At 43.3% G+C, this 25,917-nt stretch overlaps 1 protein-coding gene across 2 annotated transcripts in view; it reads right to left on the bottom strand.

Moving 5' to 3' along the window:
- Nucleotides 1–25,917, bottom strand: part of LOC130330318 (mitochondrial chaperone BCS1) — a 74,302-nt gene that overhangs the window by 29,086 nt on the left and 19,299 nt on the right. For both annotated transcript variants that reach the window (XM_056553591.1, XM_056553592.1), the window contains exon 6: nt 24,209–24,378. In XM_056553591.1, coding sequence (XP_056409566.1) covers nt 24,209–24,378 — 170 coding nt within the window. The remainder of the gene's footprint in view (nt 1–24,208; nt 24,379–25,917) is intronic.

Here is a 25,917-nt window from a genome sequence, read left to right as displayed (position 1 = left end):
CAAGTGGGATCGTAAAGATCTCTTTATGAGGATTAAGCCCTTCCTTTTTACTAGCCGGCAAGTGATCTTTGGAGGGGACTTCAATACTGTCACGAGATCCCAAGATAGGAGAGGCTCCAATGATCGGTTGGCTTATGAAAGCATAGCTCTTAATAATATAGTTAGGGAAGCTCGCCTAGAGGACGCCCACATCCGGAGCCCCTCAGGCCACGCGGGTTTCACCTATCACCGAGGTAGCAGCAGGTCTAGGATAGACAGGTTCTATTTAAAGGAGGAAGCCGTCTCTTCCGCAGTGTCTGTGGTTGAGGTGGAGTTCTCCGATCACTGTATGATTTCTTTTTCCTTGAATGTTTCAGAGACCCCCCGGATGGGTAAAGGTTATTGGAAGCTGAATTCGTCCCTCCTGGAGGAAGCGGAGGTAAGACAGTCCTTTGAGGATTTTCTTCAGAGTCAGGTACCTTTACTGGACCTTTGTAGTAGTAAGTCAGAGTGGTGGGAGATGTTCAAGAAGCGGGTTGCAGGGTTCTTCCACCAGCTCTCGAGCCTCAGGTCCCTGAATAGGTATCGCTTGTATCAGGGTCTGAGGAGGAAACTTGAGCTTCTCGTCTCGACTGGAGGTAGCCGGGAGGATATCTCCAGAGTGAAGTCCTTGCTGATGAGGTGTCAGTACGATAGGCACGCATCTTTGGTTTTTGAGAGGGATTTCGGAAAGTACCGCTCGCCCGACCCTTACAAGAACTGTAAGATGTCAGTGAGTAGTAAAGTAATTTCAGGACTGATTGATAGTAGAGGATCTCTTAATCGGTCCAGATCAGGGATCTTGGAGGTCGTCAGATCCTTCTACTCGCACCTCTTGTGAAGGAAGGATCTAGATCGAGACGGGATGTCGGCTTTCCTGGCTGAAACTTTTCTTGAGCCAGGGGTAGACCGCTCTCTTGATATTTTGGCAGAAGAAATCAGGGAAGAGGAAGTGAGACTGGCGATCGAGGGGCTTGCCCCAAAGAAGTCGCCACATCTGGATGGCTTAACATCCGAGTGGTACAGGACCTTTAAGGAGTCTTTAGCTCCCCTCTTGACTGAGGTATTCAACGAGTGTCTCTCCTCGGGCACTCTGCCGAAGTCAATGAGAAGGTCAGCCCTGATTCTTCTCTCAAAGGGTAAAGATCCCAGCCGGATTGAGAATTGGAGGCCCATAGCTCTTCTCAATACGGACAGGAAGCTTCTGGCCAAGATACTGTTTAATCGGCTGGTGAAGTTTGCACCCCGGCTCCTTTCGGGGGCCCAGCACTGCTCTGTTCCAGGCCGTAGCACCTTAAGTGCTGTTCTCGGTGTCCGGGAGGCAGTGGAGCAGAGTAGTGCAGGTCTCTGGAAGGGGTACTTGCTGTCCCTGGATCAGGCCAAAGCATTTGATCGGGTGAACCACCAGTACCTCTGGTCCGTCCTCCTGAGATATGGCTCACCGAGTACTTTTGTTAATTGGCTTAAGATCTTGTATGCAGGGGCAGAGAGTTTCCCGTTGGTGAACTTGTGGTCTGGCCACTCTTTTGAGGTGGGGTCCGGAGTCTGTCAGGGTTGTCCTTTGAGTCCGTTTTTATACGTGTTCGCAATCGATCCCTTCATCCGGAGGGTAGATTGTGGGCCGTTGGCGGGAGTCGGGATGAGTCTGGCGGAGCTGGATTTCGCCCAGAGAGTGGTGGCGTACGCTGATGATGTCACCATTTTCGTGTCCTTGAGAGAGGAGGTCGATGTGGTGATGTCGGAAGTGGAACGCTACTCGGAGGCATCCGGGTCTAAGATCAACCGGGATAAGTGTGAAAGTCTCTGGCTGGGAGGGGGAGATCCCACGTTGGATCTCCCGGACACCCTCCCAGGGCCCCAAGAGTCAGCAAAAATTCTGGGCATCACATTCTACCAGGATGATTATCTCACCAAAAACTGGGACGGTAAGCTCCAGGATGCTACTCAGAAGGTGGATCAGTGGAAGGGTTGGTCTATGACCCTCAGGGAAAGGATACACCTGATCAAATCGTACCTGCTCCCCTTGTTTATCTATCTGGGCAGTGTATGTATCTTACCAGAGGCTTACTACACTAGGATCTACAGCCTGTTTTTCCAACTGTTATGGGGGAACAGGTTGAACCTAGTCAATAGGTAGGTTACGTACCGCATGCGGAGACTAGGGGGTTCATCTATGGTAAACCCTGGGGTGTTCTTAACGAATAACTTCTTGAAAGCCAACATCTCAAACCTCTGGTCAGAGAGGGCTCCTCCGTGGGTACTCTCCTGCAGGGAATGGTTTCGGCCTTTCTTCCAGGAATGGGAGACAGGAGGGCAAGTGAAGGACCTCCGTACGCCCCATAGATATCTTCCGGCTTACGCTACCCCGACTCTGAAGGCGATACGTCGGTGGGGTCTGGGAGTGTGGGAGATCAGGACCCAGTCAAGGCAGTTCCTTGACAAACGGGTTCTGTTGACCCACTTCCAGAAGCCTCTGGCGCTCAGGGACTGCCCAGGTCGGGATCTGAGGGTGGGGTTGTATCTTTTAAACATGAAAAGGATCCCCCAGAAGTTTTGGGACTTGGCCTGGCGCTGCTTTCAGGGGAAGCTATATGTGAGGGACAATTTGAAGTGTAGGAGATCTGATAACCGGGGATGTCCCCGAGAAGAGTGCGGGGACATGCTGGAAAGCATGGACCATTTCCTGCTTCATTGTCCCTTTAATATAGGGGTCTACAACCGGGTGGGAGCTTCCATCGGCTGGAGTCAACTTGCCGGCCTTACCTACCCGGAGTGGGATTATGGGGCATTCAGGAACCTGGGTGGCCGTGATCTGGGCACTTTATTCTTAGTCAGTTTAGTGGTTAGGTACTACACGTGGAATGCACGGTGCTTAGTGTCTACACAGCGGAAAGTCCTCTCCGAGGTGGAGGTCTGTAGGAACATCACTGGTGACCTCGGGAAGATCAGGTCTTTGGAGTATGGCAGTCTTGGTACCAGTAGGGCTTCTCTCCTGTGGAGAGGGTTTTCTTTTGATGTGCCCTAGGTACTAGACCTTCTGGGTAGAGTACCCTTGTTTTCGTTAGGGACAGTGATGTAGGGACAGGGTTAGGGTGATAGTAGGGTCAGTTTATTTTTAGGGATAATGGTAGGGAGAGAGGTAGGGTGCAGTTAGGGAAAGAATGTAAATTTTGTATGTATCAGGATTGCCATCCTTCTTCCTGGTGGTGGGCTAATGCATGTGCACCATAGCTTTTTGTTTTATTTTCAGATGTTATGGTTATGAAGGGCTTACAGGCACCGAACTTGGGCCTAAAGTGGGTTGTATTGTTTGTTTATGTATATTGTAAAGCTGATAATGATAAAGTTGGTTGGGAGGAGTTCTAGGTTGGGAGGGTGTATTTGTGGGTGGTGGTGGTCGTTTCTTTTGGTGGACCTGGCATGGGTCAGTTATGAACGGGACATTGAGGACTATGAACTGTATGGACTGACCCATGTACAGGAGGGCGGGTGGTGTGGGTGAAGGGACAGTTTAGTGTAGAATGTTCTTTTATATTTGTAAGTGTGTTTTCTGTATATTTATAGGTGTATATAGTTTGTGTATAGTATTGTATATAGTAGTGTATATAGTTAGTTATGTATATAGTATGTATAATATATGTTATCTATATATTTTTTGTATTACATAGGCAGTCGAACCAGTTTTTGTAGTAATGTTTCTTTATTATCCCGTTGTGGACATATTTTCTTTGGTTTATATATGTAGTGTGTAGTAAAGATGTGTGTAAGCATGTGTGTATTGTGTTTTCTGTGATATTTTCCCGAGTTTGGGTATTTTGAGTTGTAGTTTTAATTTTCTTTGTTGGTTTCTTGGTAAAATGTAGTTAATATATTAATATATATGTGTGCATGTGTGTGGTATAGTGTTAGTATATTATTATTATTATTATTAATATTATTATTTAAAAAAAAAAAAAAAAAACATTGTGTGCAGTGTGAGTGCTTGTTGTGTTTTCTATGTATGATTTTTCCCGAGTTTGGGTGTTTTTGAGTTAAAGCGAAATAGTGCTATTTTTATGTTTCTTATGAGTGTGTTGTTTGGCTATGAAAGGTGTAGTTATAATATTTCTAGTTCTAGTAGGAAAGCTGGGCTGGCCGGTTAGGCAGGATTTTTGTTCTTTTATTAAACCCCTTAAGGACCAAGGACGTACAGGTACATCCTTGGTCCTGCTCCCGTGATATAACGTGGGGTTACACGGTGACCCCGCATCATATCATGGCGGGCCCGGCGTCATAGTGAAGCCGGGACCCACCGCTAATAGCGCGCAGCGCCGATCACGGCGCCGTGCGCTATTAACCCTTTAGCCACGCGCTCAGAGCTGAGCCGCGCGGCTAAAAGTGAAAGTAAAAGCTGCCGGTTAACTCAGTGGGCTGTTCGGGATAGCCGCGGCGAAATCGCGGCATCCTGAACAGCTTACAAGACAGCGGGAGGGCCCCTACCTGCCTCCTCGCTGTCCGATCGCCAAATGACTGCTCAGTGCCTGAGATCCAGACATGAGCAGTCAAGACAGAATCATCGATCATAGGAAACCAGTGATCAATGATAAAGATCAGTGTGTGCAGTGTTATAGGTCCCTATGGGATAATAATGATCAGTATAAGAGATCAGTGTGTGCAGTGTTATAGTCTCCTATGGGATAATAATGATCAGTATAAGAGATCAGTGTGTGCAGTGTTATAGTCTCCTATGGGATAATAATGATCAGTATAAGAGATCAGTGTGTGCAGTGTTATAGGTCCCTATGGGATAACAATGATCAGTATAAGAGATCAGTGTATGCAGTGTTATCGTCTCCTATGGGATAATAATGATCAATATAAGAGATCAGTATGTGCAGTGTTATAGTCTCCTATGGGATAATAATGATCAGTATAAGAGATCAGTGTGTGCAGTGTTATAGTCTCCTATGGGATAATAATGATCAGTATAAGAGATCAGTGTGTGCAGTGTTATAGGTCCCTATGGGATAACAATGATCAGTATAAGAGATCAGTGTGTGCAGTGTTATAGGTCCCTATGGGATAATAATGATCAGTATAAGAGATCAGTGTGTGCAGTGTTATAGTCTCCTATGGGATAATAATGATCAGTATAAGAGATCAGTGTGTACAGTGTTATAGGTCCCTATGGGATAATAATGATCAGTATAAGAGATCAGTGTGTGCAGTGTTATAGGTCTCTATGGGATAATAATGATCAGTATAAGAGATCAGTGTGTGCAGTGTTATAGTCTCCTATGGGATAATAATGATCAGTATAAGAGATCAGTGTGTGCAGTGTTATATTCTCCTATGGGATAATAATGATCAGTATATGAGATCAGTGTGTGCAGTGTTATATTCTCCTATGGGATAATAATGATCAGTATATGAGATCAGTGTGTGCAGTGTTATAGTCTCCTATGGGATAATAATGATCAGTATAAGAGATCAGTGTGTGCAGTGTTATAGTCTCCTATGGGATAATAATGATCAGTATAAGAGATCAGTGTGTGCAGTGTTATAGTCTCCTATGGGATAATAATGATCAGTATAAGAGATCAGTGTGTGCAGTGTTATAGTTCCCTATGGGATAATAATGATCAGTATAAGAGATCAGTGTGTGCAGTGTTATAGGTCCCTATGGGATAATAATGATCAGTATAAGAGATCAGTGTGTGCAGTGTTATAGTCTCCTATGGGATAATAATGATCAGTATAAGAGATCAGTGTGTGCAGTGTTATAGGTCCCTATGGGATAACAATGATCAGTATAAGAGATCAGTGTGTGCAGTGTTATAGGTCCCTATGGGATAATAATGATCAGTATAAGAGATCAGTGTGTGCAGTGTTATAGTCTCCTATGGGATAATAATGATCAGTATAAGAGATCAGTGTGTGCAGTGTTATAGGTCCCTATGGGATAATAATGATCAGTATAAGAGATCAGTGTGTGCAGTGTTATATTCTCCTATGGGATAATAATGATCAGTATATGAGATCAGTGTGTGCAGTGTTATATTCTCCTATGGGATAATAATGATCAGTATATGAGATCAGTGTGTGCAGTGTTATAGTCTCCTATGGGATAATAATGATCAGTATAAGAGATCAGTGTGTGCAGTGTTATAGTCTCCTATGGGATAATAATGATCAGTATAAGAGATCAGTGTGTGCAGTGTTATAGTCTCCTATGGGATAATAATGATCAGTATAAGAGATCAGTGTGTGCAGTGTTATAGTTCCCTATGGGATAATAATGATCAGTATAAGAGATCAGTGTGTGCAGTGTTATAGGTCCCTATGGGATAATAATGATCAGTATAAGAGATCAGTGTGTGCAGTGTTATAGTCTCCTATGGGATAACAATGATCAGTATAAGAGATCAGTGTGTGCAGTGTTATAGCCCCCTATGGGATAATAATGATCAGTATAAGAGATCAGTGTGTGCATCGTTATAGGTCCCTATGGGATAATAATGATCAGTATAAGAGATCAGTGTGTGCAGTGTTATAGGTCCCTATGGGATAATAATGATCAGTATAAGAGATCAGTGTGTGCAGTGTTATAGGTCCCTATGGGATAATAATGATCAGTATAAGAGATCAGTGTGTGCAGTGTTATAGGTCCCAATGGGATAATAATGATCAGTATAAGAGATCAGTGTGTGCAGTGTTATAGTCTCCTATGGGATAATAATGATCAGTATAAGAGATCAGTGTGTGCAGTGTTATAGATCCCTATGGGATAATAATGATCAGTATAAGAGATCAGTGTGTGCAGTGTTATAGGTCCCTATGGGATAACAATGATCAGTATAAGAGATCAGTGTGTGCAGTGTTATAGGTCCCTATGGGATAATAATGATCAGTATAAGAGATCAGTGTGTGCAGTGTTATATTCTCCTATGGGATAATAATGATCAGTATATGAGATCAGTGTGTGCAGTGTTATATTCTCCTATGGGATAATAATGATCAGTATATGAGATCAGTGTGTGCAGTGTTATAGTCTCCTATGGGATAATAATGATCAGTATAAGAGATCAGTGTGTGCAGTGTTATAGTCTCCTATGGGATAATAATGATCAGTATAAGAGATCAGTGTGTGCAGTGTTATAGTCTCCTATGGGATAATAATGATCAGTATAAGAGATCAGTGTGTGCAGTGTTATAGTTCCCTATGGGATAATAATGATCAGTATAAGAGATCAGTGTGTGCAGTGTTATAGGTCCCTATGGGATAATAATGATCAGTATAAGAGATCAGTGTGTGCAGTGTTATAGTCTCCTATGGGATAACAATGATCAGTATAAGAGATCAGTGTGTGCAGTGTTATAGCCCCCTATGGGATAATAATGATCAGTATAAGAGATCAGTGTGTGCAGTGTTATAGGTCCCTATGGGATAATAATGATCAGTATAAGAGATCAGTGTGTGCAGTGTTATAGGTCCCTATGGGATAATAATGATCAGTATAAGAGATCAGTGTGTGCAGTGTTATAGTCTCCTATGGGATAATAATGATCAGTATAAGAGATCAGTGTGTGCAGTGTTATAGGTCCCTATGGGATAACAATGATCAGTATAAGAGATCAGTGTGTGCAGTGTTATAGGTCCCTATGGGATAATAATGATCAGTATAAGAGATCAGTGTGTGCAGTGTTATAGCCCCCTATGGGATAATAATGATCAGTATAAGAGATCAGTGTGTGCAGTGTTATAGGTCCCAATGGGATAATAATGATCAGTATAAGAGATCAGTGTGTGCAGTGTTATAGTCTCCTATGGGATAATAATGATCAGTATAAGAGATCAGTGTGTGCAGTGTTATAGGTCCCTATGGGATAATAATGATCAGTATAAGAGATCAGTGTGTGCAGTGTTATAGGTCCCTATGGGATAACAATGATCAGTATAAGAGATCAGTGTGTGCAGTGTTATAGGTCCCTATGGGATAATAATGATCAGTATAAGAGATCAGTGTGTGCAGTGTTATAGGTCCCTATGGGATAATAATGATCAGTATAAGAGATCAGTGTGTGCAGTGTTATAGGTCCCTATGGGATAACAATGATCAGTATAAGAGATCAGTGTGTGCAGTGTTATAGGTCCCTATGGGATAACAATGATCAGTATAAGAGATCAGTGTGTGCAGTGTTATAGGTCCCTATGGGATAATAATGATCAGTATAAGAGATCAGTGTGTGCAGTGTTATAGGTCCCTATGGGATAATAATGATCAGTATAAGAGATCAGTGTGTGCAGTGTTATAGGTCCCTATGGGATAACAATGATCAGTATAAGAGATCAGTGTGTGCAGTGTTATAGTCTCCTATGGGATAATAATGATCAGTATAAGAGATCAGTGTGTGCAGTGTTATAGGTCCCTATGGGATAACAATGATCAGTATAAGAGATCAGTGTGTGCAGTGTTATTGCCCCATATGGGATAATAATGATCAGTATAAGAGATCAGTGTGTGCAGTGTTATAGTCTCCTATGGGATAACAATGATCAGTATAAGAGATCAGTGTGTGCAGTGTTATAGCCCCCTATGGGATAATAATGATCAGTATAAGAGATCAGTGTGTGCAGTGTTATAGGTCCCTATGGGATAATAATGATCAGTATAAGAGATCAGTGTGTGCAGTGTTATAGGTCCCTATGGGATAATAATGATCAGTATAAGAGATCAGTGTGTGCAGTGTTATAGTCTCCTATGGGATAATAATGATCAGTATAAGAGATCAGTGTGTGCAGTGTTATAGGTCCCTATGGGATAACAATGATCAGTATAAGAGATCAGTGTGTGCAGTGTTATAGGTCCCTATGGGATAATAATGATCAGTATAAGAGATCAGTGTGTGCAGTGTTATAGCCCCCTATGGGATAATAATGATCAGTATAAGAGATCAGTGTGTGCAGTGTTATAGGTCCCAATGGGATAATAATGATCAGTATAAGAGATCAGTGTGTGCAGTGTTATAGTCTCCTATGGGATAATAATGATCAGTATAAGAGATCAGTGTGTGCAGTGTTATAGGTCCCTATGGGATAATAATGATCAGTATAAGAGATCAGTGTGTGCAGTGTTATAGGTCCCTATGGGATAACAATGATCAGTATAAGAGATCAGTGTGTGCAGTGTTATAGGTCCCTATGGGATAATAATGATCAGTATAAGAGATCAGTGTGTGCAGTGTTATAGGTCCCTATGGGATAATAATGATCAGTATAAGAGATCAGTGTGTGCAGTGTTATAGTCTCCTATGGGATAATAATGATCAGTATAAGAGATCAGTGTGTGCAGTGTTATAGGTCCCTATGGGATAATAATGATCAGTATAAGAGATCAGTGTGTGCAGTGTTATAGGTCCCTATGGGATAACAATGATCAGTATAAGAGATCAGTGTGTGCAGTGTTATAGGTCCCAATGGGATAATAATGATCAGTATAAGAGATCAGTGTGTGCAGTGTTATAGTCTCCTATGGGATAATAATGATCAGTATAAGAGATCAGTGTGTGCAGTGTTATAGGTCCCTATGGGATAATAATGATCAGTATAAGAGATCAGTGTGTGCAGTGTTATAGGTCCCTATGGGATAACAATGATCAGTATAAGAGATCAGTGTGTGCAGTGTTATAGGTCCCTATGGGATAATAATGATCAGTATAAGAGATCAGTGTGTGCAGTGTTATAGGTCCCAATGGGATAATAATGATCAGTATAAGAGATCAGTGTGTGCAGTGTTATAGTCTCCTATGGGATAATAATGATCAGTATAAGAGATCAGTGTGTGCAGTGTTATAGGTCCCTATGGGATAATAATGATCAGTATAAGAGATCAGTGTGTGCAGTGTTATAGGTCCCTATGGGATAACAATGATCAGTATAAGAGATCAGTGTGTGCAGTGTTATAGGTCCCTATGGGATAATAATGATCAGTATAAGAGATCAGTGTGTGCAGTGTTATAGGTCCCTATGGGATAATAATGATCAGTATAAGAGATCAGTGTGTGCAGTGTTATAGGTCCCTATGGGATAACAATGATCAGTATAAGAGATCAGTGTGTGCAGTGTTATAGGTCCCTATGGGATAACAATGATCAGTATAAGAGATCAGTGTGTGCAGTGTTATAGGTCCCTATGGGATAATAATGATCAGTATAAGAGATCAGTGTGTGCAGTGTTATAGGTCCCTATGGGATAATAATGATCAGTATAAGAGATCAGTGTGTGCAGTGTTATAGGTCCCTATGGGATAACAATGATCAGTATAAGAGATCAGTGTGTGCAGTGTTATAGTCTCCTATGGGATAATAATGATCAGTATAAGAGATCAGTGTGTGCAGTGTTATAGGTCCCTATGGGATAACAATGATCAGTATAAGAGATCAGTGTGTGCAGTGTTATTGCCCCATATGGGATAATAATGATCAGTATAAGAGATCAGTGTGTGCAGTGTTATAGTCTCCTATGGGATAATAATGATCAGTATAAGAGATCAGTGTGTGCAGTGTTATAGTCTCCTATGGGATAATAATGATCAGTATAAGAGATCAGTGTGTGCAGTGTTATAGTCTCCTATGGGATAATAATGATCAGTATAAGAGATCAGTGTGTGCAGTGTTATAGTCTCCTATGGGATAATAATGATCAGTATAAGAGATCAGTGTGTGCAGTGTTATAGTCTCCTATGGGATAATAATGATCAGTATAAGAGATCAGTGTGTGCAGTGTTATAGGTCCCTATGGGATAACAATGATCAGTATAAGAGATCAGTGTGTGCAGTGTTATAGGTCCCTATGGGATAATAATGATCAGTATAAGAGATCAGTGTGTGCAGTGTTATAGTCTCCTATGGGATAATAATGATCAGTATAAGAGATCAGTGTGTGCAGTGTTATAGGTCCCTATGGGATAATAATGATCAGTATAAGAGATCAGTGTGTGCAGTGTTATAGTCTCCTATGGGATAATAATGATCAGTATAAGAGATCAGTGTGTGCAGTGTTATAGGTCCCTATGGGATAACAATGATCAGTATAAGAGATCAGTGTGTGCAGTGTTATAGGTCCCTATGGGATAATAATGATCAGTATAAGAGATCAGTGTGTGCAGTGTTATAGTCTCCTATGGGATAATAATGATCAGTATAAGAGATCAGTGTGTGCAGTGTTATAGGTCCCTATGGGATAACAATGATCAGTATAAGAGATCAGTGTGTGCAGTGTTATAGGTCCCTATGGGATAACAATGATCAGTATAAGAGATCAGTGTGTGCAGTGTTATAGGTCCCTATGGGATAATAATGATCAGTATAAGATCAGTGTGTGCAGTGTTATAGGTCCCAATGGGATAATAATGATCAGTATAAGAGATCAGTGTGTGCAGTGTTATAGGTCCCTATGGGATAACAATGATCAGTATAAGAGATCAGTGTGTGCAGTGTTATAGGTCCCTATGGGACCTATAACACTGCAAAAAAAAAGTGGAAAAAAAAGTGAATAAACATCATTTAACCCCTTCCCTATTAAAAGTTTGAATCACCCCCCTTTTCCCATAAAAAAAAAACAGTGTAAATAAAAATAAAAATATATGGTATCACCGCGTGCGGAAATGTCCGAATTATAAAAATATATAATTAATTAAACCGCACGGTCAATGGCGTGCGCGCAAAAAAATTACAAAGTCCAAAATAGTGTATTTTTTGTCACTTTTTATATCAATAATTCCTATCAATGCAAAAATGGTACCGTTAAAAACTTCAGATCACGGCGCAAAAAATGAGCCCTCATACCGCCCCGTACACGGAAAAATAAAAAAGTTATAGGGGTCAGAAATGACAATTTTAAACGCATTAATTTTCCTGCATGAAGTTATAATTTTTTCCAGAAGTCCGACAATATCCAACCTATATAAGTCGGGATCATATTAATCGTATGGACCTACAGAATAAAGATAAGGTGTTATTTTTACCGAAAAATGTACTACGTAGAAATGGAAGCCCCCAAAAGTTACAAAACTGCGTTTTTTTTTCAATTTTGTCGCACAATGATGTTTTTTTCAGTTTCACTGTAGATTTTTGGGCAAAATGACTGACGTCATTACAAAATAGAATTGGTGGCGCAAAAAATAAGCCATCATATGGATTTGTAGGTGCAAAATTGAAAGAGTTATGTATTTTTAAATGCAGGGAGCAAAAAACGAAAATGCAAAAACGGAAAAAAAAACCCCGGTCCTTAAGGGGTTAAATGTAAAGTTTGGGTTTATGTTATTTCATGTTGTTGTTTTCCGTAATGGCCAAGTTGTGCTGGTTTATGTTTTGTTATGATTTATATTTTTCTAATAAAAGATTTACAGGATATAACTCAGGATCAGTACAGGATAAGTAATGTAATGTATGTACACAGTGACCTCACCAGCAGAATAGTGAGTACAGCTCTGGAGTATAATACAGGATATAACTCAGGATCAGTACAGGATAAGTAATGTAATGTATGTACACAGTGACCTCACCAGCAGAATAGTGAGTACAGCTCTGGGGTATAATACAGGATATAACTCAGGATCTGTACAGGATAAGTAATGTATGTACACAGTGATCTCACCAGCAGAATAGTGAGTACAGTTCTGGAGTATAATACAGGATATAACTCAGGATCAGTACAGGATAAGTAATGTAATGTATGTACACAGTGATCTCACCAGCAGAATAGTGAGTACAGCTCTGTAGTATAATACAGGATATAACTCAGGATCAGTACAGGATAAGTAATGTAATGTATGTACACAGTGACCTCACCAGCAGAATAGTGAGTACAGCTCTGGGGTATAATACAGGATATAACTCAGGATCAGTACAGGATAAGTAATGTAATGTATGTACACAGTGATCTCACCAGCAGAATAGTGAGTACAGCTCTGGAGTATAATACAGGATATAACTCAGGATCAGTACAGGATAAGTAATGTAATGTATGTACACAGTGATCTCACCAGCAGAATAGTGAGTACAGCTCTGTAGTATAATACAGGATATAACTCAGGATCAGTACAGGATAAGTAATGTAATGTATGTACACAGTGACCTCACCAGCAGAATAGTGAGTACAGCTCTGGAGTATAATACAAGATATAACTCAGGATCAGTACAGAATAAGTAATGTAATGTATATACACAGTGACCTCACCAGCAGAATAGTGAGTACAGCTCTGGAGTATAATACAGGATATAACTCAGGATCAGTACAGAATAAGTAATGTAATGTATGTACACAGTGACCTCACCAGCAGAATAGTGAGTACAGCTCTGGAGTATAATACAGGATATAACTCAGGATCAGTACAGGATAAGTAATGTAATGTATGTACACAGTGATCTCACCAGCAGAATAGTGAGTACAGCTCTGGAGTATAATACAGGATATAACTCAGGATCAGTACAGGATAAGTAATGTAATGTATGTACACAGTGATCTCACCAGCAGAATAGTGAGTACAGCTCTGGAGTATAATACAGGATATAACTCAGGATCTGTACAGGATAAGTAATGTGATGTATGTACACAGTGATCTCACCAGCAGAATAGTGAGTACAGCTCTGGAGTATAATACAGGATATAACTCAGGATCAGTACAGGATAAGTAATGTATGTACACAGTGATCTCACCAGCAGAATAGTGAGTACAGCTCTGGAGTATATAATACAGGATATAACTCAGGATCAGTACAGGATCAGTAATGTAATGTATGTACACAGTGACCTCACCAGCAGAATAGTGAGTACAGCTCTGGAGTATAATACAGGATATAACTCAGGATCAGTACAGGATAAGTAATGTAATGTATGTACACAGTGATCTCACCAGCAGAATAGTGAGTACAGCTCTGGAGTATAATACAGGATATAACTCAGGATCAGTACAGAATAAGTAATGTAATGTATGTACACAGTGATCTCACCAGCAGAATAGTGAGTCCAGCTCTGGAGTATAATACAGGATATAACTCAGGATCAGTACAGGATAAGTAATGTATGTACACAGTGACCTCACCAGCAGAATAGTGAGTACAGCTCTGGAGTATAATACAGGATATAACTCAGGATCAGTACAGGATAAGTAATGTAATGTATATACACAGTGATCTCACCAGCAGAATAGTGAGTACAGCTCTGGGGTATAATACAGGATATAACTCAGGATCAGTACAGGATAAGTAATGTAATGTATGTACACAGTGACCTCACCAGCAGAATAGTGAGTACAGCTCTGGAGTGCTGACCAATTAGTTGCGGGTGTGGTTCTGCTTCAGCTGTGCTGTGTGTGTCTGCTGTGTCTCCTGAGCTCCAGGGATTTCCATCTGTTCCACCTGGGGCCTGCTTCCTCCTCCCCAGGGAGGGAGTGGGTTTCCAGGCATGAGTGAGGGAGGCGAGGCCCAGGCTTCTGCTCCTCGGAATAGGCCGCAGGGGAGCAGTAGAAGCCAGCAAGCGGCCGGAACATCGGAGGATTTGGGGGTGAGGCGTTCCACCAGGAGTCGCAGCAATGCTGCTCCAACTCCCCCCACAGAGGTGAGGAGCTCCAAGGCTGGATCCACCTTGGGAAAGCTGGGTGTTTCCAGCGGAAAGCTGGGTTCATCAGGAAGGAGGCAGAGTACTCACGGAGGTGAAGCCGACCTCAGTGAGGAAGGCTGGGGAGTGCTGAGGACCCGGGAGTCTATTTCCACCTATATGTCCCGGGTAAAAAGTCACCTCCGTGAGTATGAAGACGCCTGTAAGGCCATCAGGAGGCTCGAAGAGGGACTTCGCTGTGCCCGTGCCAGGGCTAAGGTAACTCCTAAGAGGAAAAAGGCAGAGATCCAGGGGCAGATAAAGAGACTTATGGCTGAAATACAAGCTTTGGAGCTGGACATTCTAGTACGGATGAGGCGGAGGGTACCGGTAAAAACAGGGCTGGGGCCGCTAATAAACAGGCTAGGCAGGCTTCCCGGTCCTTGTATAAGGGACCGGTGACCTGTCCTGTGGTGATGGCTCCAGCCCTGGTACCCAGTGATGCTGACAGTACAAAATCTGCGCCAGAACGCACCGGTCCAGCCAGTATGAATGTGGAGGTTAATGTTGGAGTGACTGAGGGTGTGAATGAGGGGAATAATTCATCTGTTACTAAAAATCTGTCTGGGGCTTTGAATAGTGGTTTGGGCTGTAGCACGGGTGGAGGTATGGGGGGCACATCAGCTAAAATAGGGGTCAATGGTTTGGGTATGGATTATGTGGAGGAGGGTGGTGAAGGGGCACAGATTAGTGGTGGGAATGTAGGGCCTGGTCCAGTTGCACCCCCAGCGGTGGCAGCACCCATCCGCAGCTACGCGAATGTCACCGCTGGGGGAAGGGGGGCAGCTTCCTCGTCCTCTGGCTCTGGGGAGAACAGTTTGCAGCAGCGTCTCCTGGGGGCCTTAAGGAGAGGGGAGAGATCGATCAATGTAGAGGGTAGGGAGGTTGATCTATCCTTCTGGATAGAGAGACATGGTCTTTCAGCCTTCCGAGAGGAAAGAGGGGGGGATAATGTGTGGTCCCTCTCTACAGCCGGGCCAGGTGGTCTCCGTAGGAATGTGGTCCGGCTGAGGTGGAGAGGCAGTGATACATGTCCTCCAAGATCTAAAGTTGTTGAGCTTCTGCTGAAGTTGGGCTTTAAGGCAGCTGACATCTATGCCTTGATACATCCTTATGGTACCCCTGAGTTCGATATCAGCTTTGTTCGGCCGGAGGGGCTTGAGCTCTTCTGGTCGAATTATGAGTTGGTAAAGAATGAGCCCGGCTGGCGAGACTTTGCCATTCAGGCAGTGTCTCGCCAAAATAATGTCAAGAAGGTGACCGTTTTAACCCGTAATGAATCGCTTTCTTGTATTGACATCATGACGTGGCTAGGTCGGTATGGTGAGGTGGTGGAGGTCCCAAAAAAGAACAGGGATGAATATGGCATCTGGTCAGGGGCCTGGACGTTTATGGTCAAGCTTAGGCGTTCAGGAAACACCGTTACCCATATACCATCTGCGACCTTCCTCGGAAGGGATCGCATCCAGATCTTCTACCAGGGTCAGCCGAAGCTCTGTCACAGATGTGGTGACCCCACACATTTTAGTGCCAATTGCACTGTGCAGAAGTGCACTCTGTGTGGGGAAATAGGTCATCTCGCTGCATCTTGTGCGGAGATTAGGTGTCACCTGTGTGGTGACTTAGGTCACCCATTCAGTCGCTGCCCTCGTTCCTTTGTCAACGCGGTTGTTGCCCCGGTGGGAGTAAGCCGTGAGGTGGATTCTGCTGGGGGGATGGCTGTCGGGGATGAAGGGGTGCAGGGGCCAGGGAAGAAAAGTAAGCAGAAGACGCCTGCCCAACTGAGGCGTCTTGAGAAGCGTCAAAGGGACAGGGAGATTCAGGACTCACAGGAGCATCAACTAACTGGGGTGACTCCTGATCCTGTCCCTGCGGCCAGTCTTACTGCTGAGGCCCTGGGGGATAGTGAACTGGATGAGGAGACTGGAAGGATCCACAAAGAGGGGGATGCCGTCTCCTCACTGTCCTCCCATGGTGGGAGCGCGGATGAGGACAGTGGGGGATGGGCAGAAACAAAGCGGGGTACTCGGAAGAATAAGAAAAGGAGAGATGTAAGATCTTCTCCCACCTGCCAGATGCCAAAGGAAGGTACAACTGATCTCCCTCTGATTGGTCTCTCCAACCGGTTCCGAGCCCTCCGCGACATTTCCTCTTCGGAGGAGGGGGTGGCTGGGGGTGAGGTTCCGGATGTTGCGGTGGGGCTCACAGGAGACGCTGAGTCCTCTCTCCCTGGGGAATCTATGTCTTCAGGGGGGGAGACAGGCCCAGAGTCAGGGGACGAGGAAAATGTATATAAAGGGAAAATGGACACATCTATTTCACTTAAAAGGGGTAAACCATCATCTGATGAGGAGGGTGGTGGGGTGGATGGGAAGGATGGTGGGAAAAAGAAAGCTGTCTAACTCAATCACCCTTGATGGCGGCACCCTCTCCGTTGACTCTGGCATCTATTAATGTTGCCAGCATAAAGTCAGATACGGCTCGATTTGCGGCCTATGATTTTTTTGCCCATATTAATGCTGATATTTTATTTTTGCAGGAGACCAGGCTAACAGATATGTCATCTATCTACAAGGCTAAAAGAGAGTGGAGGAATGGGCCCTCCTACTGGTCTCTTGGGGCCGAGCCGTATAGCGGAGTGGCGGTCCTTTTTACCGCAGCGGTAGAATGCCGACGGGTTATCGAGTTAGAAATGGGGAGGTGCCTGATCTTAGATGTCCTCATGAAGGGACAAGAACTTCGCCTTATTAACATCTACGGCCCACAGTCTAAGTGGGACCGGAAGTGTCTCTTTATGAGGATCAAGCCCTATCTTTTTACAAGTCGGCAGGTGGTCTTTGGAGGGGACTTTAATGCTGTCACGAGGCCCCAAGACAGGGGAGGTGCCAGAGACAAGCTGACTTATGATAGCGTCGCCCTTAATAGCATAGCGAGTGAGGCTCGCCTGGTGGATGTCCACATCCGGCACACCCCAGGCCACGCGGGATTCACCTATCATAGGGGTAGTTGTAGGTCTAGGATAGACAGGTTTTATTTAAAGGAGGAGGCCGTCTCTTCAGCAGTATCTGTTGTTGAGGTGGAGTTCTCCGATCACTGTTTAATTTTGTTTTCTCTGAATGTCGCAGAGACCCCCCGGATGGGCAGAGGCTATTGGAAGCTGAATTCGTCTCTCTTGGAAGAAGCGGAGATAAGACAGTCCTTTGAGGATTTTCTTCAGAGCCAGGTACCATTGCTGGGCCTTTGTAGCAGTAAGTCAGAGTGGTGGGAGATCTTCAAGGAAAGGGTTGAAAGATTCTTCCGCCAGCTCTCGGGCCTCAGAAGCCTAAATAGGTACCGTTTGTACCAGGGCCTGAGGAAGAAACTTGAGCACCTTGTCTCGACTGGAGGTAGTCGTGATGATATCTCCAGAGTGAAATCCTTGTTGATGAAGTGCCAGTACGACAGACACGCATCTTTGGTTTTTGAGAGGGATTACGGGAAGTACCGCTCGCCTGACCCTTACAGAAACTGCAAGATGTCAGTGAATAGTAAAATAGTCTCAGGACTGATTGATAGTACGGGATCCTTGAAAAGGTCCAGATCAGGGATCTTGGAGGTCGTCAGATCCTTTTACTCGCACCTCTTGGGAAGGAAGGATCTAGATCGAGATAAGGTATCAGCTTTCTTGGCTGAAACCGTCCCTGAACCAGGAGTAGACCCCTCTCTTGACGTTTTGACAGAGATGATCCGGGAAGAGGAAGTCAGGATGGCGATTGATGGGCTTGCCCTCAAGAAGTCACCCGGTCCGGATGGCTTAACATCTGAGTTCTATAAGACCTTTAAGGACACTTTGGTTCCCCTCTTGACTGCGGTTTTTAATGAGTGTCTATCCTCGGGCACTCTGCCAAAGTCAATGAGGAGGTCAGCGCTGATCATCCTGTCAAAGGGTAAAGACCCGTTCCACATTGAGAATTGGCGTCCCATAGCGCTTCTCAATGTGGACCGAAAGATTCTGGCAAAAGTGCTGTTTAACCGGCTGGTGGAGTTTGCACCCCGGCTCCTTTCGGGGGCTCAGAATTGCTCTGTTCCGGGCCGCAGTACATTTAGTGCTGTGCTCAGTGTCCGAGAGGCTGTGGAGCAGGGTAGGGCTGGCCACTGGAAGGGGTACTTGCTGTCCTTGGATCAGGCAAAAGCGTTTGATCTGGTTAACCATGAGTACCTCTGGTCTGTTCTTCTGAGATATGGCCTGCCGGGGGGGTTTGTTGATTGGCTTAAGATCTTGTATGCAGGGGCAGAGAGTTTCCCGCTTGTGAATGGTTGGATTGGCCGCTCTTTTGAGGTTGGGTCTGGCGTCCGTCAGGGTTGTCCTTTGAGCCCGTTACTGTACGTGTTTGCAATTGATCCTTTCCTTAGGAGGATTGATTGTGGACCGTTGGCGGGGGTGAGAATGGACCTGGCGGTGCCGGATTTGGCTCTGAGGGCGGTAGCGTATGCTGATGATGTCACCGTGTTTGTCTCCTCACAAGAGGAAGGCCAATGGGTGATGTCAGAGGTGGACCGCTACTCGGAGGCATCCGGGTCCAAGATCAACCGGGATAAGTGCGAGAGTCTCTGGCTGGGAGGGGGAGATCCTAGTTTTGATCTCCCGGACGCCCTTCCAGGGCCCCAGGAATCTGCAAAAGTTCTCGGCATCGAATTTGGCCAAGGGGATTACCCCAAACAAAACTGGGACAGCAGGCTTAAGATCGCCGCTCAGAAGGTGGATCAGTGGAAGGGTTGGTCTTTGACCCTCCGGGAAAGGGTTAACCTGATCAAAACATTCCTGCTCCCTTTACTGATATACCTGGGCAGTGTATGCATGTTGCCAGAACCTCTTTGGACCCGGGTCTACAGTGTGTTCTTCCAGATGTTATGGGGGAACAGACTGAACCTAGTGAAGAGGGAGGTTACTTACCGTACAAGGAGACTAGGGGGGTTGTGTATGGTCAACCCCGTGGTATTCCTAGTGAATACCTTTCTTAAGACCAATATAGCAAACCTCTGGTCAGAGAGGGCTCTTCCGTGGGTATCCTCCTGTAGGGGATGGTTTCAGCCTTTCTTCCAGGAATGGGAGACAGGAGGGCAAGTGAAGGATCTTCGCACACCACACGGGCATCTCCCGGCTTATGCTACCCCGGTTCTGAAGGTTATTCGTCGGTGGGGTCTGGGGATGTGGGAGATTAGGACTCTGTCGAGGAAATTCCTTGACAAGAGGGTCCTGTCTTCCCATTTCCAGAGGCCATTGGCGCTCAAGGACTGCCCAAGTCGGGATCTGGAGGTGGGTTTAGAGCTTTTGAATTCTATCAGGATCCCCTTGAAGTTTTGGGACTTGACTTGGCGCTGCTTCCATGGGAAACTGTGTGTGAGGGACAATCTGAAGTGCAGGAGCTCTGATGACCGGGGATGTCCCCGCGAAGAGTGTGGAGGCATGCTGGAAAGCATGGAGCATTTTCTGCTTCATTGTCCCTTTAACACAGAGGTTTACACCAGGGTGGGCGCTTCCATTGGTTGGCCTCGGCTGGCCAGTCTCTCCTATGCGGAATGGGCCTATGGGGCATTCAGAAACCTTGGAGGCTGGGACCGGTGCACTTTATTCCTAGTCAGCTCAGTGGTTAGGTACTACACGTGGAACGCACGGTGTTTAGTGTCGACGCAGCGTAAAATCCTCCCTGTGGATGTGGTGGTTAGGAACATTCTTGGTGACCTGGTGAAGGTGCGTTCTCTGGAGTACGAGAGGCTGGGTGCTGGCAGGGCCTCTCGTCTATGGAGGGGCTCTGCCTTTAAAGTGCCTTAGCCTGTTGTCCCCCCCTGGTGGTGGGCTGATGCTGGCACATTAGTCTTTTTGTTTTGAGCAGTTGGTTTGTGGTAATATAGGGCTTGCAGGCGCTGAACTTGAGCTTTAGGGGTTTGTTGTTTGGCTTATAGTGTTATATGTATTTGTTATTGTATTTATTTTGTAGTCTATTTGTATACTTATGTATTGTATATATTGTTAGTCTGTGTATATTTTATGTAATGTATATATTGTATATATTGTGTGATGCCACCTGTGGTTTGGGTTTAGTTTAGGTTGGGTGGTGGGTTAAAAAGGGGGGAGGGGGTTTGTATGGGACTTTTATATATACAGAAAATCCTGGACTGGTTCATGGACGTCTGGTAACATGTACTGGGGGCATGGGATGCGGGACCAGCTCAGGGCCAAAAAAAAAAAAAAAAAAAAAAAAAAAAAAAAAAAAAAAAGTGGTGTTATTTTGTTTGTGTTGGTTTTTATTATTTTGTATATATTATTATTGTTGTTGTTGTTATTCTTTTTGGTATATTACTGGTATTGGGTTTTTGGTATTGCAACTGGGCCAGGAAATTCACATTTAGTATTAGTGTATATAGTTTATTAGGATGGTATGGGTATTATGGGTATTATAGGAATCTGTCTTTTGTAAATATTGTATATATTTGTTTGTGTGCAGGAATGAGTGTGGGGTGGACCGGTGTTGTATTTTAAGCTATTGTGTTGGTTTTATGATACGATATATTGATATGTTCTGTCGGATATGATATGTTTATGTTTTGTAATTTTTTTTATTGTTATGTTTGAAATTTTAATAAAAGATCTACAGGATATAACTCAGGATCAGTACAGGATAAGTAATGTAATGTATGTACACAGTGATCTCACCAGCAGAATAGTGAGTACAGCTCTGGGGTATAATACAGGATATAACTCAGGATCAGTACAGAATAAGTAATGTAATGTATGTACACAGTGACCTCACCAGCAGAATAGTGAGTACAGCTCTGGAGTATAATACAGGATATAACTCAGGATCAGTACAGGATAAGTAATGTAATGTATGTACACAGTGACCTCACCAGCAGAATAGTGAGTACAGCTCTGGAGTATAATACAGGATATAACTCAGGATCAGTACAGGATAAGTAATGTAATGTATGTACACAGTGATCTCACCAGCAGAATAGTGAGTACAGCTCTGGAGTATAATACAGGATATAACTCAGGATCAGTACAGGATAAGTAATGTAATGTATGTACACAGTGATCTCACCAGCAGAATAGTGAGTACAGCTCTGGAGTATAATACAGGACATAACTCAGGATCAGTACAGGATAAGTAATGTAATGTATGTACACAGTGATCTCACCAGCAGAATAGTGAGTACAGCTCTGGAGTATAATACAGGATATAACTCAGGATCAGTACAGGATAAGTAATGTAATGTATGTACACAGTGACCTCACCAGCAGAATAGTGAGTACAGCTCTGGAGTATAATACAGGATATAACTCAGGATCAGTACAGGATAAGTAATGTAATGTATGTACACAGTGATCTCACCAGCAGAATAGTGAGTACAGCTCTGGAGTATAATACAGGATATAACTCAGGATCAGTACAGGATAAGTAATGTAATGTATGTACACAGTGATCTCACCAGCAGAATAGTGAGTACAGCTCTGGAGTATAATACAGGATATAACTCAGGATCAGTACAGAATAAGTAATGTAATGTATGTACACAGTGACCTCACCAGCAGAATAGTGAGTACAGCTCTGGAGTATAATACAGGATATAACTCAGGATCAGTACAGGATAAGTAATGTATGTACACAGTGACCTCACCAGCAGAATAGTGAGTACAGCTCTGGAGTATAATACAGGATATAACTCAGGATCAGTGCAGGATAAGTAATGTAATGTATGTACACAGTGATCTCACCAGCAGAATAGTGAGTACAGCTCTGGAGTATAATACAGGATATAACTCAGGATCAGTACAGGATAAGTAATGTAATGTATTTACACAGTGATCTCACCAGCAGAATAGTGAGTACAGCTCTGGAGTATAATACAGGATATAACTCAGGATCAGTACAGGATAAGTAATGTAATGTATGTACACAGTGACCTCACCAGCAGAATAGTGAGTGCAGCTCTGGAGTATAATACAGGATATAACTCAGGATCAGTACAGGATAAGTAATGTAATGTATGTACACAGTGACCTCACCAGCAGAATAGTGAGTACAGCTCTGGGGTATAATACAGGACATAACTCAGGATCAGTACAGGATAAGTAATGTAATGTATGTACACAGTGATCTCACCAGCAGAATAGTGAGTACAGCTCTGGAGTATAATACAGGATATAACTCAGGATCAGTACAGGATAAGTAATGTAATGTATGTACACAGTGACCTCACCAGCAGAATAGTGAGTGCAGCTCTGGAGTATAATACAGGATATAACTCAGGATCAGTATAGGATAAGTAATGTAATGTATGTACACAGTGACCTCACCAGCAGAATAGTGAGTACAGCTCTGGAGTATAATACAGGATATAACTCAGGATCAGTACAGGATAAGTAATGTAATGTATGTACACAGTGATCTCACCAGCAGAATAGTGAGTACAGCTCTGGAGTATAATACAGGATATAACTCAGGATCAGTACAGGATAAGTAATGTAATGTAAGTACACAGTGATCTCACCAGCAGAATAGTGAGTACAGCTCTGGGGTATAATACAGGATATAACTCGGGATCAGTACAGGATAAGTAATGTAATGTATGTACACAGTGACCTCACCAGCAGAATAGTGAGTGCAGCTCTGGAGTATAATACAGGATATAACTCAGGATCAGTACAGGATAAGTAATGTAATGTATATACACAGTGATCTCACCAGCAGAATAGTGAGTGCAGCTCTGGGGTATAATACAGGATATAACTCAGGATCAGTACAGGATAAGTAATGTAATGTATGTACACAGTGATCTCACCAGCAGAATAGTGAGTACAGCTCTGGAGTATAATACAGGATATAACTCAGGATCAGTACAGGATAAGTAATGTAATGTATGTACACAGTGATCTCACCAGCAGAATAGTGAGTACAGCTCTGGGGTATAATACAGGATATAACTCAGGATCAGTACAGGATAAGTAATGTAATGTATGTACACAGTGATCTCACCAGCAGAATAGTGAGTACAGCTCTGGGGTATAGTACAGGATATAACTCAGGATCAGTACAGGATAAGTAATGTAATGTATGTACACAGTGATCTCACCAGCAGAATAGTGAGTACAGCTCTGGGGTATAATACAGGATATAACTCAGGATCAGTACAGGATAAGTAATGTAATGTATGTACACAGTGATCTCACCAGCAGAATAGTGAGTACAGCTCTGGGGTATAATACAGGATATAACTCAGGATCAGTACAGGATAAGTAATGTAATGTATGTACACAGTGACCTCACCAGCAGAATAGTGAGTACAGCTCTGGAGTATAATACAGGATATAACTCAGGATCAGTACAGGATAAGTAATGTAATGTATGTACACAGTGACCTCACCAGCAGAATAGTGAGTACAGCTCTGGAGTATAATACAGGATATAACTCAGGATCAGTACAGGATAAGTAATGTAATGTATGTACACAGTGACCCCTCCAGCAGAATATAATACAGGATATAACTCAGGATCAGTACTGGACACTTACTCTGCTTTGCCAGGTCACGACTAACAAAAGCAGCATCCACGTCCTCTAATAGAATGATGCTTTGCTGCGGAGCGACGCTCAGGAGGTGGTTCAGGCGGTCGTCGGACAGGCTGTTGTCACTCAGGCTCATCAGGCAGATGCTGTACTCCAGCTCTCCGGCCAGGGCTGTGCTGGGAGAAGACAGATGGAGGGTTTACAGTATTTCCCACTGGCGGTAATAGCTGCTGATTATTAAAATACAATATTTAGCTGCGCTGACATTATCAAGGGAGTGAGGCTAAAGACCGCGGGACCGGAAACCCCTTCTTATAGGAGCTGATTGTCACATGTTCAGATAAATCATCACTGTGCGCATCACAACCGACCAATCACTGCATCATTCAATGTCCCATCACATGTGTATAACACCCGACCAATCACTGCATTATACAATGTCCGATCACATGTGTATAACAACCGACCAATCACTGCATCATTCATCATTCAACGTCCAATCACATGTGTATAACACCCGACCAATCACTGCATCATTCATCATACAATGTCCTATCACATGTGTATAACACCCGACCAATCACTGCATCATTCATCATTCAACGTCCCATCACATGTGTATAACACCCGACCAATCACTGCATCATTCATCATACAATGTCCAATCACATGTGTATAACACCCGACCAATCACTGCATCATTCAATGTCCCATCACATGCGTATAACAACTGACCAATCACTGCATCATTCAATGTCCCATCACATGTGTATAACACCCGACCAATCACTGCATTATACAATGTCCGATCACATGTGTATAACACCCGACCAATCACTGCATCATTCATCATACAATGTCCGATCACATGTGTATAACACCCGACCAATAACTGCATCATTCAATGTCCCATCACATGCGTATAACAACTGACCAATCACTGCATCATTCAATGTCCCATCACATGTGTATAACACCCGACCAATCACTGCATTATACAATGTCCGATCACATGTGTATAACAACCGACCAATCACTGCATCATTCATCATTCAACGTCCAATCACATGTGTATAACACCCGACCAATCACTGCATCATTCATCATACAATGTCCTATCACATGTGTATAACACCCGACCAATCACTGCATCATTGATTATACAATGTCTAAACTTATCCCCCTTATACAGTATATAGTATACACTTATCCCCCTTATACAGTATATAGTATACACTTATACTCCCTATACAGTATATAGTATACACTTATCCCCCTTATACAGTATATAGTATACACTTATCCCCCTTATACAGTATATAGTATACACTTATCCCCCTTATACAGAATATAGTATACACTTATACTCCCTATACAGTATATAGTATACACTTATCCCCCTTATACAGTATATAGTATACACTTGTACCCCTTATACAGTATATAGTATACACTTATCCCCCTTATACAGTATATAGTATACACTTATCCCCCTTATACAGTATATAGTATACACTTATCCCCCTTATACAGTATATAGTATACACTTATACTCCCTATACAGTATATAGTATACACTTATACCCCTTATACAGTATATAGTATACACTTATCCCCCTTATACAGTATATAGTATACACTTGTACCCCTTATACAGTATATAGTATACACTTATACTCCCTATACAGTATATAGTATACACTTATCCCCCTTAT

Source organism: Hyla sarda, unplaced genomic scaffold, assembly GCF_029499605.1.
Source record: "Hyla sarda isolate aHylSar1 unplaced genomic scaffold, aHylSar1.hap1 scaffold_334, whole genome shotgun sequence".
Lineage (NCBI taxonomy): Eukaryota > Metazoa > Chordata > Amphibia > Anura > Hylidae > Hyla > Hyla sarda.
The sequence above is the reverse complement of the archived record's forward strand: the minus strand, read 5'-3'. Positions and strand labels throughout refer to the sequence as shown.